General features: G+C 34.5%; 1 protein-coding gene across 8 annotated transcripts in view; it reads left to right on the top strand.

Annotated features, from left to right (window-relative positions):
- The window catches only part of CPEB2 (cytoplasmic polyadenylation element binding protein 2), a 63981-nt gene that overhangs the window by 6163 nt on the left and 39295 nt on the right, over nucleotides 1-18523 (top strand). For all 8 annotated transcript variants that reach the window (XM_029235061.1, XM_029235059.1, XM_029235056.1 and 5 more), the window contains one exon: nucleotides 7995-8085. In XM_029235061.1, the coding sequence (XP_029090894.1) occupies nucleotides 7995-8085 (91 nt within the window). The remainder of the gene's footprint in view (nucleotides 1-7994; nucleotides 8086-18523) is intronic.

Raw genomic sequence — 18523 nt, 5'->3', positions numbered from 1 at the left:
TTATAAAATTTTTTGGTAAACTTTTTTCATGAAATCTGCTGTATTTGTCTTGAGATGTATTTCTAAGGAAGCCCTTAGTTCAGGTTTTTACCTTTATAAAAAACTTTATAGTATTTCTCTATTCTAAATTTTGTTACTGCTATTATATACTGTCTTCTTTCAAATAATCAGTTTCCTATGGAAAAGCTCTGAGTCGAAAAGCTGAGAGTCAGTCTTAATCAAATTACCTTCAAGTCCTTTGTGGTTACAAAATGCTATCTCTCTTCTGCAGATGAAATTTGAATGCATACTGGGTACCAGCTGATGAGAATTATTTCAGGACAAATAGAACACTCAGTCCTCACATAAGAGGATTCTTTCGTACAGAGCCCAAGTTTGAATGAGCATAGACTTGACATTGTGGGAGTCCACTGAAAGGAGCTCTGTTATCCTTAGTTACTTTATCAACATGAAATCATTTTACAAGTAAGGACTGTATAAATAGATTAATATTGCATTTGTAAATATCATTCTAACCTGGCAGGTTGGCAGTAACTTCAATAATCAACCATTAGCACTAGTTTTAAACAAGTCCTACCTACTTACCAAAGTAGTCCTGCCAGGGTCTCCACTTAGAAATAAGTAATTGTCTCATTTAGTTTGTAATTTATTGTCTTGTTAATGTTGTAATGTTATCCATATATTTCTCTTCTCTTCTCTACTCTGGCTCAGTTAGGCCATATTAGTGATATTTTTATGGTAGCACTTTTATGGTGTTCAAATTAAATACATAAATGCCTAGGAGATGGTATGTTAGAAGAGGAAAATTATAATAATTTTGAAGGCGGCAAGGGACATGTTTTTAGACAGGAAAGGACATAATTATTTGAAAAGTTTGTGCAGGAAGAAGCCAGAGGATATGTGCAAGGGATATATATCTATGGAGAAAGAAGATTAGCTCCCATGAGGATCCATGGGGGTGGGGGACAGATGTTGAGAAATTAGGTTATTAAGATAGCTTCAGTTGGTAGAATAATGCTAGAGTAGATAGAGGTGAAAATGAAAGGGAAATTTTCAAACTGGGCTCTGCAGAGGTGCCCCTGGGGCTGCCACAGGATGAGGGCCACAGGATGAGGGTGAGCCCTCCCACTTAGACTTCAAAAACTCTCTGCTCTTACCTATTTTATAACCTAGGATTTTAGGTAAATTCATTTTAGGAAAAAGGATTTTGATGCTAAAGGTTAATTTTTTTTTGGTAAACTGCTAAGATATTGGCATTCCCTGTGGACTCTTGATCCAGAGATGTGATGGTGAAGTTGAAGAGAATGGTGAAGAAAAAGATAGTGGAAAGTGAACTGAACTAGAAGGAAAGGAGGTCTGAAACCTGAATCTTCTTATTCTTCCTTTCACAATCTGTGACACTGGATGACACAGTCTATGGGCTTTCATCTCTTGGGGTCATAGTTTCCTTATCTATAAAAGGAAGACCTTGAACTAGATCATGTAAGGCCTTTTTAGCCAGCTCTTATGATTTCTTTCATCTATTGTGGCCATTTCTTTTGCTCCCTGCTTCCTGCTCCCCCCTCCTTTATTTTTAGAATACAAGGGTCTTGGTTTATTGGGGAGGAAGCAGCGAGCATTGGTCCCAAGCAGTGGAGGTATCCTGTATGACCTCCCACCTGGTCTTAAAAGCAATGTTGTTGTCTCCTTTGAGTACCCTAAGGGTACTTATTATACAAAATTTGTTCTGTGTTTCTATCTTTCCATAAAAGGTTGAGGTATTTGAAGTTGAGGTTCTTAGAAATACAGCAAAAGCTACAAACTGCATTTGGTATCTTAAACAGTTGGGTAGTTCCTCACTATTTGACAAAGTTAAAATTATAGAAAATACTTAGATGCTTAAATATCTGGGTAGATTATTTTCAGTCCTGATATTTTTTCGTCATATATAACATTTTAATACCAATAAATTTTAGTTAACAAATACATTGTTTAAAAACATTTAACTTTTTTATTTCTTTTGGTCTCAAATTGATTTAAGCCTAAAATGTACTAAATTCTAGAACTAAAGTCTTAATTCTTGTACCTGGCCTTAATTAAATATACCAAGAGCTGGACATGTAATTGAATTTAGTAAATGGGAAAGATTTTGTAGTTTTGTAGCTTTTATTTCAGTTGTATGTAAAATTTTTCAGATTGGCATTTCCTTATTTAAAATGGCCTATTTTTTTTATGGAAAAGCTTTAAATTTAAAACTTCTTAAAAACAAATGTAAATTGTTATACACACTTCTGACTTTAAAATGAATGTTAGATAGTCTTATTAATTTCTTTAAGGCTAGCTAAGAATTACTTTTCTTTAAAATGCTATTAGCTAGTTACCCTTGCAAGAAGTCATACTCAAAAGTATAAATTCTAAATTACCTTAAAATTGAATCTTTCAGGTAGATAATAAGGCTACAGCATATTTATTCATTAATACTTGAATATTTTAAATCAAGAGTAAATATACTAGTAGTTGAGGTTATTACTTAGAAGTTTACATATGGAATATCAGTTTTCTGTAAACAAAGCAACATGATGCCTTCAAAATTGTAATATAGCCTGTGAAGCCTATGAGTGTTGGCCCGCTCTCTAGCTGGGGGATTATCTATATATTTAGCTCTAGACTTTTGGTCTTACAGAAGTTCTGCTTGCAGTTCCTGATCATGTCACATAAACTATCTTGAATTAATTGAAGATATTTTTGCTAATCTTTAATATCCACGCTGTTATGGTAACATGATAAATGATAATATGGGGACCTCTCAGAAAAATACATTATTTGGAGACTTTATTCACCTTATACAAAAAAAAACAAGACCAAGTCCAATTTTTCATTTAATAAAACATTCCTTAAGTTGTGATTCTTAAACTAGATGAGTTATAGGGACATTAGTTGTTGTCAAACTGTCGCACCTACTGAAAATGCGACAGAATGGGACCTGTTATACCTGCTTAAGTAATGGATCCTTTTTATGTTTCCTGTCCTTGTTCAGTTCTTTAATTGTACTTGATACATTCTTACCCCAAATATTTTCTACTTACCTTTCCATTTTATTTAACCATTGTGGATACTAGATTTGCGGCTTCAAAAATTTTTTTTTAATTTTTTTTGAAAATCACTGTTATAGTACTTTGTTGAGGATCAGAATAACGAAGGAGGGTCGAGAAATGTATATTCATTGTATATGTGGTAGTACTTTAATTACCCTTAGGATATATGGGGGAAATAGTGTTCTTTGCCTTAGAGAAGATGAAAGTCCAGCTGGATAAGTAAGAAATATCTGTGTGGAACAACTAGAGAGTATGAGATTGAGAGCCACGTTGTATAGTGAGGCAGAGCAACACATCATGTGCTAATTCAATATAGTGCAATAGCAGAATGTAATGAGAAATGTATAATCAGTGTTAAAATTGAGAACAATATTAGTACAAATTTGCTTTTTTATTTTAAAGGAAAAATTGGATGACTAAACACAAAAATACAACAAAAGTTGATCTACCTAGACAGAAGAATATATGACCAAGCATTGGTATAACTTTAAATATGATGATGCAGGTTTTTTCTATAATCCACCTCCTTTTTCTTAGGAAGGATACATCACTGTCAAAAGGAAAAGCTTCTACTTAATCACTTCTTTTGAAATAAAACAGGGTTTTGGATATGTCAAAGCAAAAATACAGCATCCCATTAAAAAGTTCCCTTTTAATTAAGTTCAAATTCCTTTTGTTGTATTTTAATATCATTGTTGAACACATTAGTTATTTTCAGCATTTATAATCTTTCTCAGGTCATCCTTTTTAAAATTAGGATGACTTTGTTCTTTCTATGTTTTTCAGTCTTTCTAGGACTTCATTGTTGCTTCCATAAGTCTTTGCAAATTTCTGGGTTGAAGAAAATAATAAAATATTAGAATATAAGAAATTACAGTTTTTCCACCATTGTGTTCTAATTTTTGCCTGTTCATTTTTGTTGTGGGATACTGTAATCTCAGTTTCTGAAAGCCCAGTTAGTTGATTCTTTGCCACATAGCTTTCGTACTTAAAGTAGATTTGGGTAAACTTTTCCTGATAGACATTCTTACTTTTATGAAATATCTTGGCTGTTTTCAAATAGCCATATAGTAATAAATGTAAGTTACATTGCCATGATTTTCCATATTTTTTTAATGGTAATCAGTGTTGGTGCATTTATGGTTACTTTAAAATGGTTTCAGGATTTCCATTTAGTTTTTGAACCAATGGCAGTTTATGTGAACACAATTTTTTCTAATATCCCTATTTCAGAAGAATGCCTGAGTGTGTTTGTCTTATCAGATTTGTTTTTGTTTTTAATCCCCACGCTTTACTTAATGGAATTATCTGTATGTTTTTAACATGAACCTCTAGGTTTCATTATCCAGAAAGTGACTTTTGAGATGTCATGAGCTCTTTGCCTGCTCAAGGCTGTTTTGTGTTTAGTGATTTAAAAATCATGTGGGATGCAGCTGATGCTTAATAAAGTGTAACTTAGTTATAACAGTTTTAAAATAGCTTTGCTGTTTTCTTTGCTGAAGTAGGAGTTTGTTTCATGATGAAAGACTTGATATGCAAAGGAAAATAAGGGACCTTATAAGTGGGCATCTCACTATTTCAGTTGGATGTACGCATTAAAGCTAAAGATATAAATACATGCAGCTTGTTTTTGAATAAGAGTTATCAGAGTTGACATATAGTGGTCACTGATATTTATTGAATAGCTTGCTTAAATATTTTCTCCTCATACCTTAAATATTGTCCATGGCATTGACAGTTGTGTAGGATTCTACATTAATTTTGCTGTGCTCTAAAGCAAGAGCATACTCTTTGGAATGGAAGTAGTGGCTGGCCAAAAAAATAAATAAATAGAAGTTGTGTGGGAAATATCATTTGGGTGGTATCAATAGTCACCATTAATTGAGTTCATAGGTTGACTAAAGACGGGGCATGATCTGATTCTGTTCAGAAAACATCAGCCTGAGAAGATAGCTCTGAACCATAACACATTTTCTTTGCAAGAATTTAAGTTAAATAGAATATAAAGTATCTAGAATATACTTCATCTTAGAACCTATATGATACAGCATACCTTTTGAGATTTTTTTGCTCAATTACATGAACAATTTTTGTCATGACAGTTTACTTTTTAAATTCTATTTTTTAAAATATTTTTTATTTTATTTTTTTGGCTGCGTTGGGTCTTCGTTGCTGCACGCAGGCTTTCTCTAGTTGCAGCGAGCAGGGGCTACTCTTCATTGTGGCGCGCAGGCTTCTCATTGCCGTGGCTTCTCTTGTTGTGGAGCACCGGCTGTAGGCGCATGGGCTTCAGTAATTGTGGTGCACAGGCTCAGTAGTTGCGGCTCGCGGGCTCTAGAGTGCGGGCTCAGTAGTTGTGGCGCACGGGCTCAGTTGCTCCACAGCATGTGGGATCTTCCCGGACCTGGGCTCAAACCCGTGTCCCCTGCATTGGCAGGCGGATTCTTAACCACGGCACTACCAGGGAAGCCCCTAAATTCTATTTTAAGGACATTTTGGAGCTTTGAATATAGTAGTACTTAATCTTTCATTGTGTGGTTGGAGATTGAAGTTGATAGCAAGGTTACATTAATATCTGATACTTGTCTTAGTTTAGTTACTTAACATTTGAGTACCTATTCCGTGGAGGATTCTGAGAAGGCTTTATAGTCCTTTATAGTTACCATTTAAAAGTGCAGTCTTTGCCCTCACTGAGCTAAACTTAAACATTTTGGAAAGTTTTTATGGTAAAGATAAAGTACTATTCATTCAACAAACATTTGAGAGCTAGCTATATTCCATAATTAGAAGGTTCCTACCCCTAATTAGCTTAGAAGTGTAGTGGCAGAGGCAGGAAAACCAAAAAATTAGCTATGAACAAGTACAGTAGAAACACAAAGGTGGACATATTTGCTCATTTTTGCTCTTCTCTATTCCGGTTTTATTTATTATATACTACTTCGAGTCTTTGCTTTTCTATTATTTCTATTATTCTTAAAGTGGACTTTAGGCATTGGCTAGTTCGACATGATTATTTTATTTTCTAGAAGATGGAACAGAGCCTAAAAAGGTTTAGTAGCTTCAGGTTAAGAAGCTCAGTGCTTCTTAAAGTATGGTCTTTGGACCAGTAGTCTCGGTATCACCTGGTTACTTACTGGAAATACAAATGCTCAGGGGCTACTCCAAACTTACTGAATCAGACTGTCAATGAGTCCCAGCAACCTGTGTGTTTAACAAGCCTTCCAGATGTTTCTGAAGCATATTCAAGTTTGAGAACCACTGTTATAGCTCAGTGATTCTCTGTGCCTCCCTCACCAATCAAGATCATTGTTCTAGTGAACACCTATTACTGATGGGTGTGTTATATCTCAGGAGTCTTTAAATAAAAATAAGTAAGGGGTACTAATGTAGGTAATTAGTGATAAAACTCCAGTAAGATCCTCCAAGTCTAGCACTCTTTCCATTCACTGTTACTTTTCACACTTTCAAATTCTTTGACAGCAACTTGTTTAGTCTACAGTAGTGATTCTGTCCCCCTAGCTTTAAAAAGCTCCCAACCCTGATTTAAACATCAAAGTAGAATAAAAAATCAACATATTCTCAGGAAATCTTCTTATGTTTTTCCTCAGCTTTCTAAAAGATTGGTTCTGGATCTTCTCCGGATTGTGGACTCCTTTAGAAAACTAATGAAAGCCATAAACCTTTTCAGAAAAAAAATATGTGTACATGCATGTACAGAACATTATATATACTCTCACAGATTTCATGGTCCTTCTTGAAGCTCAGAGACACAGGTTAAGAAGTGCCTCATTCTGATTTCTGTGGAAACGTTTTTTCCACTTTTCCAGTTCTTCCCTTTCCTTTTTCTATATTAATCATTTTTTGAGAGTTAAAAATGGCCTGCCCTGCCTCTCCTTCATTTACATACACTGCACAAAAACACATACACGCACATACCTAAATGAGTGGGGGCTGGCACTGACATATTTTGGGAATAGACTGCTTGGTGATTTGAGGAGCACAGGCCAGGGCTTGCTGTAATGGTTCCCTATATATGTATTCAAGTATATTGAGTATATATTGAGCAGAATACAGTATATATTCATGAGCATTAAAGAATCAAATTCCTTGTAGTAAGCAAGTTGAGGGATATAACATTCAGCAAAGAAAACTTCCAACTACACACAGGACTTTGTTCTGAGACTTGATGATATAGGAAACTTGCTGCAATGAGAATTCTTTCACCCTTTTCTCCCCACCTTCCTTTTTTGCAGGGGTGGGTAGAGGGGAGGGAAGATTTAGAAATGCAGAGGCCAATATGTGAGGATTTCAGAGAGCAAGATTTAAATATAAGTATTCTAGATGTTAGTCTTGGTTCCAATATTGGCATTTCATGTTTTTTATTTTTACTGTTTAAGATGTTTATACATTCATTATTATGAAATTCTGACTATTAAATCAAATAACATATGATGTTTGATAGATGTTTAAAGTATGGTGCACTATGGAATTAAGCCCTTTCACCTCAGATGTTTATTTTTCAAGTGCCAGTGTCTGAATTCCTAGATATATGTGAAAAGTTTAAAAGTTAAATAACAACTAAAAATGCTTTCTGTGCGTATAACATTTCAGAAATGTTTATAAGTTGAGAATGATAACAAGAGAAATTATTTTACTATATTGCATTAATACTGCCAATGAAATAAGATTGCTTTTGATATGTGATTTTGGAGGTAAATGTATGAAATATATTGTCCTCCAGTACAAGAGATATTGTAGCTCATGAGATCCTTAGTTATTGGTATTGTCTTGGGATGCAAACTGACTAGTAATATTATATTAGTCAGATGTCCTCTTTTATGTAAGAAGATTTAGATAGTATTTAATCATCACTTTCTGAAAAAATTGCATAGATTATATTCTTTTTTTCTTCTCTTCTAGGATCGAAGTAGAATGTATGACAGTTTGAATATGCACTCTCTGGAAAATTCCCTTATTGATATTATGAGAGCAGAGCATGATCCTCTTAAGGGTAAGTGATTTTTATTTTCTTATATTATCCACCATTTTGTCTGCTTATCATTTTTCACATGAAAATGAGCACTGAATAACACCTATCTCGTCTATAAAATTATGTTTGTTAATAAGAACCCTTGTTTTTATGAAAGGTCATACTTTTTCCTTATTTAGCTTTATGTCAATTTATACAGCGAGAAATGTAAACCTACGTCTCTTGACTGGTTGTTTAAGAAAAAGCCACTGTTTAAAGATGCTCGTCTGTTCACCAAAGGATGAAGAATGGATCTAAAGGTGTTATAGTCACTATTCTAGAATTCTTTCAAATACAGAAATATTAAAAAATAATAATAACTTTCTTGGAATACTTGCATTTGCAGTTTGCAGTAATTCCATCCTAAAATTGTCCTAGGTTAGCTTCCCTTGTCATTTTTCTTCTACCTGTCATATCATAGGGATTTGAAAGTGTTTCAAGGTAGAGAAGCTATTCGTAAAAGTTGGAGCAGATTAGGAAAAAAAATCAGCCCCACTAATCTTACACTATCAGTCTCATCACAGTTACAGTTAGCTGTATCTGAAGAAATTCCGTTAACATACTTGTTTTCATTTGTCTGCACATTACATGTTAGTAATTATTTTATATTTCTTCATAAAAAATACCTCCTTGCCTTTTACATTAATGGTGAAAATCTAGCAAACGGTGTAAACTTGTGATGAGAGATATTAGTTGTCTGTTGCTGCCTAATAAACAATCCCCAAACTTAGCAGCTTAAAACAATAAACGTTTATTACCTCATACAGTTTCTGGGCGTCGGGAATTCAGGAGCAGCTTAACTGGTTGGTTCTGGCTCAACATCTCTCATTGAGTCAAAACCACGGGTTACTTTGTAATCTTTCCGTTTTTAATTCTGTAAAGCCAAGAATTACCTTACAAGAGTTAGCCTAAAAACTCTAGAACTTCAGAGTTGGCAGCAAGATGATGGCTGTGGCTGAGTTGGCAATATTGATCAGATATCTAAACATTTTTGTTCTGATTCTGGATTTTGCTTGTGAAGGAGTTTCTTGTCTATTTCCTTTATTGTTAGAGAAGCTCAGGGGATCATTGGTGATTGTCAGTGATGTGTGATAATGTTAATTCTGTTCACAAACTAATAATGATAGTTATATTTTGATTTTTGGTTTTCATTTTTTTGAGAGCAGTTGCTTCTAACTAAAATTCAGCCTAATTTTTTGAGTATCTGTAGTTGAGGGCTTGTTTTTTTTCACTGTTATCCCGACAGTTCCAGTGGCATTTGTCTCGGATCCACTGTTTAAGAATAGAAACCGGCAAGCAGCTTGTGATTATGAAGAATTTCCCTCTGTTTATTTCCTTGCCTTCTGTAGATAGAAAACCCTTAGAAATTCTAATACAAGATAAAGTCAGTATTAACTGTTACCAGTGAATAATTAAAACTTTTTCATTGTTGTTTCTCCCAGTCTTCCATAAAAAAGCCCTTTGAACATGTTAAGAGAAAACATTAATTATCTCACTATTAATTATCTCAGTTTTTCTTTTTTTTCTAGCCTGTTTTATAATAAAAGTGGAGGAAAACCTAGAAAGAAGACTTTGAAAAAGAAAATGGAAGCAGCATAAGGCTAAGAGGAATTTAGTAATTAAAAAACTCAAGTTAATTCAGAATTATTTTGTTAGAAAAATTATCTTTGGATGTGGGAAGGGGAAAAACATGCTTATCACCACCTTTAGGAATCATGGTGACAAATCTCTGTTTCTAATTGGAGTATTTTATGTTCTACACTTATTATGACAGGGAACAGAGAAAAAAAATAAAAGAAAAAAACATTTTGAGAATGCTTCTCCACATAGAATTAAGAAATAAGACTGGTACTTCTGCCAAATTGCCATCATATACCTTTTAAAAATTACCTTGATACCAAGTGCTTCCACTTGTTTTTTTCTTTTATTACTAGTACAAATTTCCCTGCCTTCTGGGATATCATACTGTGTATCTTCCTCCCCACACTCTGATCATTACACATCTTCTTTGTGCTGGGCCTCAGTAAAATCTGCGAAAGCAAGGTTATGACAAATAGGTGAAACCAATCCCTGAATTTGCTTCTCCTCCCTTCCATTCCTGATCTTTAGGTCATCACTTCAGCCTCTGTCCCATCTCTCTTATCTTTTCATCCCTTTCAGAAAATTCTATTCTCTATTTAATATAAGGAAATTCTTTTCTTTTTTCTAAAAAACAGAATGAATCATATTTTATCCTTCTAAAATATTTTCAAAAACACCAACCATTTGCTTTGTCTTCCTTATGGAATCTAATGAACAAGGAGAAGGGAGTTGTGGGGTAAACTTGAAAAAATAAAAATGAATTTCTTATTTCCCTTTGTGTTAATGGTGAAAGTTTCTAGAAAATTTTCTGTATGAACTTGAGTAACGAAAGATTATATTAGTTATCTATTGCTGCATAACAAATTACCCCCAAATTTAGTAGCTTAAAGCAGCAATAAACATTTATTGTCACATGCAGTTTCTGTGGGTTAGAATTCAGAAGCACTTTGGCTGATTGGTTCTGGTGAGAATCTCAGGAGGTAGCAGTCAGGATATCAGTGAGGCTGCAGTTATCTGAAGTCTTGACTAAGGCTGTAGAACCCTTTTTCAAGATGGCTTACTTACGTGGCTGACAAGTTAGTGCAGGCTGTTGGTAGGAGAACTCAGTTCATCACGTGGACCTCTCCACAGGACTGCTGGAGTGTCCTCAGAGCATGGAGCTGGATTCCCCCCAGAGCAAATGATAAAACTCAAGGTGAATGCCCCAGTGTCCTCTATGATTTAGCTTCGGAAGTCTCACACCATCATTTCCATGACATCCTACTAGCTACATAGGTCAGCCCTGCTCAGTTGGGGAGGAGTCTGCTACTCAAGAGCTGTGGCTACTAGGAGGCAAGGATCAGCGGAGGCCGTCATGGAGGCTGCCTTCCACAGAGATGAAAGGCAAAAACTAAATTTGCATTTGGTTCTACTTCTCTAAAGGAAAAGAGAAAGTACTTCAGGTAAGAGTTAATGTTGATAGAAAAGCAATCAAGCAGCTCTCTGGAATCCAAAGAAAGTCTATGGCAGGTTACTGACATGACTGATAACTGACTAATTATACTAACAGAAGGACCCTCCCACCCCCACTTAAGCCCAGAATGCAAGCCTGATGGTTTTTACAAGTCAGTAGGTCATTGTTTAATGTTAAGGTCTTTATAGTCTAGCATAGCAGGTGGAAGGGTCTTATCGAGGCTCTAAAGATGTGAAGTGATGGCAACCAAAGATGGGGCTCTGAATGTATTTTATTCCACTTTTGTTCCTTTTATTCTACTTTTGTACCATGCAGTGTCCAAGACCCTGCTGTGCATTATGTGAAACAGACATGGTCTCTGTTCTTGTGGAATGTACAGCCTAAGGGGGAAAGAGAGACCTTATATGTGTAATATACATAGATACATAGAATATACTAATATAACATGTATACATGCAATACATGCAGATTATGTATAGATATAGCTACAAGTGTTAGAAATAGTATAGAGAGAGGTTATAAAGTGTTCAAGGAGGTAATAAGTGGAGGTACCTAACGTAGCTATGGAGTAAAGAAAGCTGAGACCTGAAACCTGAGCAGCACAAAGATGAAAAAATATTGGGGGGGAAAGTATCACCTAGACAAAGGGACCAGGTTGTATTTAAGAGCTCATCACAACTGAGGAACTGAAAGCAGACTGGTCCTGGCATAGATTGTTCAGGGCTTCCTGATGCTGGTTGGGTATAACACCGCTCAGTCAGTCCAAGGGTGGGGGGGGAGGGGGGGCTGCTGCCTTTTCCTCTGTACTGTGAACAGTAACACACTGTTTTATACTTTCCTTAGTACGAGTGGCACTGACTGATCTGTTTTATTTATTCTGCAGTGGTTTCTCACCATGAACCTATTTTCTGATGACTGTCTTGATTTTTGACAAATATTTTCCTTTTCAAAGAAAGGACAAATATGATTCTTTTAATGGTTAAAGTAAATCATGCTTTGCCAAGTGCAGTTCTGTGATTCTGCAGTTTTGTGTTTGCATACCTATTTTAAATAATCTGTGATCTTTTTATGTATGTGTGGGTCAGTGCATTCCCCTTTAAACAAAAGAACAAGACAGCGATTATTGTTAATCTCTCTTCCCTCTCTGCCCTCAGCAATTTACAAAAAAGGTCTTACTGTGTAAGCATTTTTACCAAAAATTGCTTACCCCCTCCTCCAAAGCATAAGGGAGAACAAAAAAAATTAATTTAAGCGCATAAAAGATCATTTGAGAACAGTAGGAAGAAATGTAGCTTATATAACAATCTTAGGAGGATCTGTCTCAGCAAGTCACAATGCCTTTACTAATGTTCCCTGAACAATTCAGGGGAATTCAGGAAAAAGGATTTAGAGCGTGATTTTACAATACCAACATATTTTAGAAGTGGATGCCTTTAAAATGTTTTTATTTATTATGTGTTTTTATATATCTAGCATCATTTTTATTACTTGACTGCTAAACTCCTATTCTAAGACTCCTGAAGTAAAACTCTCTGCTTATTTTAAGGAAAATAACCCCTGAGAAAATAAGGAATGACTTCTATAAGGTGCCAAGTGGTCCTGGTAGTACCAAGTAAATTCTTGCTGCATTTCTTCGAAGAAGACAGTTCTCTTTTCCCTCTGATTCCCTTCGCCTGCCTTAGTATAAAATTGAAATACAGAGTCACAAAATAACTTGTATAAATTTCTAAAAGTCTGGTGTGAGAACTTACATTTTAAACTTAAGAACTTCTAAGCTGGACAGAGGTTCTCAAACTTGGAGAACATGTTTAATGGGCAGGTTTCAGGGCCCTGCTCCTAGAGATTGTGCATTGCAGACTATGTAACGTGTACACTTTGAGAAACTCTCGTATAGGAGAACAAGATCAAGGAGATCTATGAAGAAGTTTTAAAATTTTAGTGGAATTTATTAAAATACATCAGAGTGAAAAATAAAACTGATACCAATAATATCCATGCCAAAGTAGTTACATGGCTCCTCTTAAACTGCCCTAGCTTATTCACTCTGACAGAGAGAGGCATGCATTTCTCAGAACCAGTTTTGCTTTTCCTCAGCCACTTGTGGTTCCTGAGTCAAAATTTTCACAAGTGCCAAAAAAAGTATACGACAAAAATCATTTCATTAGAATGTCTTCAAAAAAAGATAATTAAGGATGAATTGCTATACATGCTTTCAATTTTTCAATAAAATGTTTCCTTTTGTTTTAAAAAGGAGTAAGTAGAATTTACATATTCTTTTCCCTTTACTTCATTGATTTTTTTTCTTTTTCCTGTAGATCACTGGCCTTTGATAAAGAGAAAAAAATCATTATCTTTGGAATATATTATATTTATATAGAAGCCATATACATTTTATTATATGTATTCTGACTTTAAGAGATATCACTGTTGTGACATACCTGATACCTTTACCCCCAGCTACTCAGAATTTAGTTCATCTTAAGGAAAGTACGATTTACAAGAGTTTACCTTCTGTCGTAATGCCTGCAGATTGAAAAGGAAATTTTGAAAGTGTGGCTGTAAAAGTTCTTGTTTTAGAAGACTTATTTGAAATATGGTATCATGGATAGAGATTTTAAATTTTTATTTCTTTTTAGATATGTGTCTTAATTAGCAAAAATATTATTAAATTTAGAGTATCTTTGAATATTCAACTAAATGATCTGAGTTACATCAGACTGCAGTTCCTTTTTTAAAAACTTAAACCCATCACACAGAAATGACAGTGAATTTTCTTAAAAATCACATTTATTCAGGGAATATATGTGTTCATTAAAAGCTTGTTATTCACACAAAGCATCTTTCTTAGAACTTTAAACATGGGCTTCTAACTCTTATTTTTAAATTGAAAATAAAAACAAGAATACTTTCTATATGGAACTTGCAGTGATAAAAGCAAGTATATGGGATAACTAGGCCTATGAATTTTAGCTGCTTATGGTATTTGAAAAGGATCTGAGAATCTCTAATGAAGGTTTTTTCTCCAGAGTATAGGACTTTATCCTTTTGAAAATGTTTTTCTTATTACAAAAAGTAGTATGTATTCATTAAAAGAAATTTGGAAAAACTCGGAAAACAAAAGTTTTGAAATCATCAATGGTTCCACAAGCTAAAATAACCACGTTTGATATTTTTGGTGTAAAATTTTTCTAGTCTTTTCTTTTTAAATATATAAGCATAAGATATTTGAGATATTCCAATGTTTACCTTCCCTCCAACCGGGTTAGCTTTTAAAAAGTTAGTTAAGAAAAATATATGTACATAGATTAAAAAGTGAAATAGTGCCATAAGACTTACAGAGCTAAAAATAGAAGCCTTTTTCCTCATTCTTCTCTGTTTACTTCTGATTCCTGTTTCCTAGATGTAGCCACTTTCAACTTTATTTTACCAATTCTTCATGTAATTATTTGTAAATATTAAGTAGTGTATGCTTTATATTTCCTACATTTTAGGTATTATCTTTTGACTATCTACTTTAACTTACCCATACCCCAACATTTTCCCTGCTCTGTCCTCTCAAAATTATTTTAGGACCACTTTTGTTTAAATTAGAGGGTATATTTACTATGATAATACAGATATTATTCATAGGTGCACTTCATATGTTTTGTACTATAACATTTTCTTTTTCATATAACTTTCTTTTTCCTGGAATTAATCATCGTCTCTTTTGGTTTGTTTGGTTAGTTTTCTAATACTAGTCACTAATTCATCCCAAAATATATTTACAGAACACTGAAGCTTCTCTTAATACATGTAAAAACATCAAATAGTCATTTAGATTGTTTTTTTTTTTTTCCTGCTGTTGTAGGTATCCTTGTAGCCCACCATAACTGTCATTTTGGGACTTCCCTAATCCCAGGAATTCCTTTTTCCTTGGGAATTCATGTCCTGATCTCCATGTGCTTTCTTAATGGTTTATGCCTTTGTTTTATTGGGCCTGTCTTACATAACCTTCCTTCAGACGGGATATAAATTTTGAGACTTGTATGTACGAAAACATGTTTATTCTACCTACAAAAGATGATAGGCTGGTATGGAATTATATACTAGTAATTTAGAATATTGAAAGCAATGCTTCATTACTTCCAGGGCTACTGTAAATATAATACCATTATAAAACCTGTTCATTTGTATGATTGATTGATTGTCTTATTTTCTGTTTTTAAATTTTTGCTTTTTTTACTGGAAGCTTTTAGAATATTTTCATGCCTGTGGTTCTGAAATTTTGTAATAATGAATGCGGGTCTTCCAATGTATGGTGGTGGGGAAGGGTTTACCTACCTGTCTTCTTCCCTTGTCTTCTTTCCTTTCTTCCATCTTTCCTTCCTTCCTTCCATTTCATTGTTTTATTTATTGTACTGTACATTCATTGAGCCATCCTATTTAAGAGATTAATTTCCTTCAGTTCTTGGAAATTTACCATATTTCTTTGATAATTTCTTCCCTTCTATTTTTTATGCTACCTCTTTCTGAAATTCCTGTTCTTGAAATATTAAGCCTCCTATACGCATCATTTGCTTTTCTAATTTCCATTGCTTTATCTGTTGTTTTGCTTTTGGAAAGGTTTCCTCATCTCTTATTTTCAACCCTTCTAATGATTTTTTTATTTTAAAATATTTCTCTGAACAACTTTTAAGACCCTCTTTAAAAAATTCTGAAAACGTTCCTATTTTTATTCTTCGATCTTATTTCTCTGGAGTATTTATCTTTAAACACTGTATTATAGTTTTGAAGATTATTTTTCCATTTCCTTGTATTGTCTATGCTTCTTTTAAGTTCCTCTTTTCTATTTGTTTGTTTTCTCATGCTGGAAGCTGTCGTCAAATATCTTATGATCCTTTGCTGTCCATTCTTTTTTTTTTTTTTTTTTTACATCTTTATTGGAGTATAATTGCCCCACAATGGTGTGTTAGTTTCTGCTTTATAACAAAGTGAATCAGTTATACATATACATATGTTCCCATATCTCTTCACTCTCGCGTCTCCCTCCCTCCCACCCTCCCTATCCCACCCCTCCAGGCGGTCACAAAGCACCGAGCTGATCTCCCTGTGCTATGCGGCTGCTTCCCACTAGCTATCTACCTTACATTTGGTAGTGTATATATGTCCATGCCTCTCTCTCGCTTTGTCACAGCTTACCCTTCCCCCTCCCCGTATCCTCAAGTCCATTCTCTAGTAGGTCTGTGTCTTTATTCCTGTCTTACCCCTAGGTTCTTCATGACATTTTTTTTTTCTTAAATTCCATATATATGTGTTAGCATACGGTATTTGTCTTTCTCTTTCTGACTTACTTCACTCTGTATGACAGACTCTAGGTCTATCCACCTCATTACAAATAGCTCAATTTCGTTTCTTTTTATGGCTGAGTAATATTCCATTGTATATATGTGCCACATCTTCTTTATCCATTCATCCAATAATGGACACTTAGGTTGCTTCCATGTCCTGGCTCTTGTAAATAGAGCTGCAATGAACATTTTGGTACATGACTCTTTTTGAATTTTGGTTTTCTCAGGGTATATGCCCAGTAGTGGGATTGCTGGGTCATATGGTAGTTCTATTTGTAGTTTTTTAAGGAACCTCCATACTGTTCTCCACAGTGGCTGTATCAATTTACATTCCCACCAACAGTGCAGGAGGGTTCCCTTTTCTCTACACCCTCTCCAGCATTTATCGTTTCTAGATTTTTTGATGATGGCCATTCTGACTGGTGTGAGATGATATCTCATTGTAGTTTTGATTTGCATTTCTCTAATGATTAATGATGTTGAGCATTCTTTCATGTGTTTGTTGGCAATCTGTATATCTTCTTTGGAGAAACGTCTGTTTAGGTCTTCTGCCCATTTTTGGATTGGGTTGTGTTTTTTTGTTACTGAGCTGCATGAGCTGCTTATAAATTTTAGAGATTAATCCTTTGTCAGTTGCTTCATTTGCAAATATTTTCTCCCATTCTGAGGGTTGTCCATTCATTTTTAAAGATAAGACAAAAATGGTGATTGGAAACTGTGTATGTAATTAGGGCTTATAATCTAGTGAGCATTACTGTAAGCCAGTCATGGAACTATCACAATGTTTGTATTCATGTCTTTTCTTTTGGTCTGTGGAATGAACCTGGATGTATGTCTTCCATTCTTCTGCCTGGGAGCTGTAGGCCTGTCTACTACTAGCCTTCTTAGAAGAGCCAAAGAAGGGGCTGTGTGTCTCTCTGGTTCATGCAGAAACTGACAAGCAATCATCAGCCTTCCTGTTTTCAGTTCTACTCATATCTACTCTCAGTGATAACCAGAGCTTCTTATTTCTGAACCTTTCCAGGTTTCTGCTATAGTAAATGGCTTGTTTGTTGATAATCTTCCCCAGGGACACACCAGTTTTGCTTTCAGTGCTTTCAATGATTTCTGGTCTCCAGAGTCAGCTACCACTCACCCATTCATGTTCACAGCTTTTGAAAATGTTGATATGATTCTTCTGTGATCTCTTCCCATTCCCTTTGTTCTAATGTGCTGTCATTTTAGTGGTTTCAGAAAGCAGCAGAGATGAGCACATGTGTTCAGTCCTCCATGTTCAGCTGGAAGTCTCTGTAACCCCTAGTCCACTTACCTCCTTAGTGAAGCCTCCCTAACACTATAGTCAATAGTAGGTTACTTTGGTAAAGATTGTTAAGGAACTATATTTTTTTTTAATTTGAGCACCTTTCTCATTTATTTTTGATTCAGTCAGTTTTTTTTTTTTTTCAGTGTATAGAACTTTTCACATGATAGTGTGTCATGGGAGCAATGACCACTTATGTTTTTGCTTTATTTTTAATCAGCATCTGTTTTAGTGCCAAGCAAATAGAAGGGGCTCAATAAATTATTGGCTGAATGATTAAACGTTTTTCCACAATAATTTTTTATCATTATTCGTTTAGAACTTTTAAAATTATTTACACACATGTAAAATAGTTTGTATAACCATTCCCCTATAGTTGGACATTTAGGTATTTCAATTTTTAAATAAAACTCAGTGAGCTCTTTCTGAGTTTATATACATAGAATAGACTTAATACATTTGTTTTTGAGGCTCTAGATGTATATTGCAACTTATTTTTAAGTTTTATGCCAGTTTGTACTGCCACTGATGATGTTTGATTGCCCATTTGTTATTCTTAATATTATTTTTGTTAGTAAACCCTTTTACAGTTTAAAGTTTTGTGACCATTAGTGCAACTTGATTTTAACATTAATTGCATATATCAGTTAGTACCAGTTTTATTGAAGTAATTTTATGATAATACATTATCTTACCAGATGATTAATGACTTTGGTTTAGCCTTTTGTGTTTTTTTGTCTTTCTTTGTGGTTCTAC

Source organism: Monodon monoceros, unplaced genomic scaffold (assembly GCF_005190385.1).
Source record: "Monodon monoceros isolate NGI ecotype Baffin Bay Population unplaced genomic scaffold, NGI_Narwhal_1 Super_Scaffold_20, whole genome shotgun sequence".
Classification (NCBI taxonomy): Eukaryota; Metazoa; Chordata; class Mammalia; order Artiodactyla; family Monodontidae; genus Monodon; species Monodon monoceros.
This window is presented reverse-complemented; position numbering and strand designations above follow the sequence as displayed.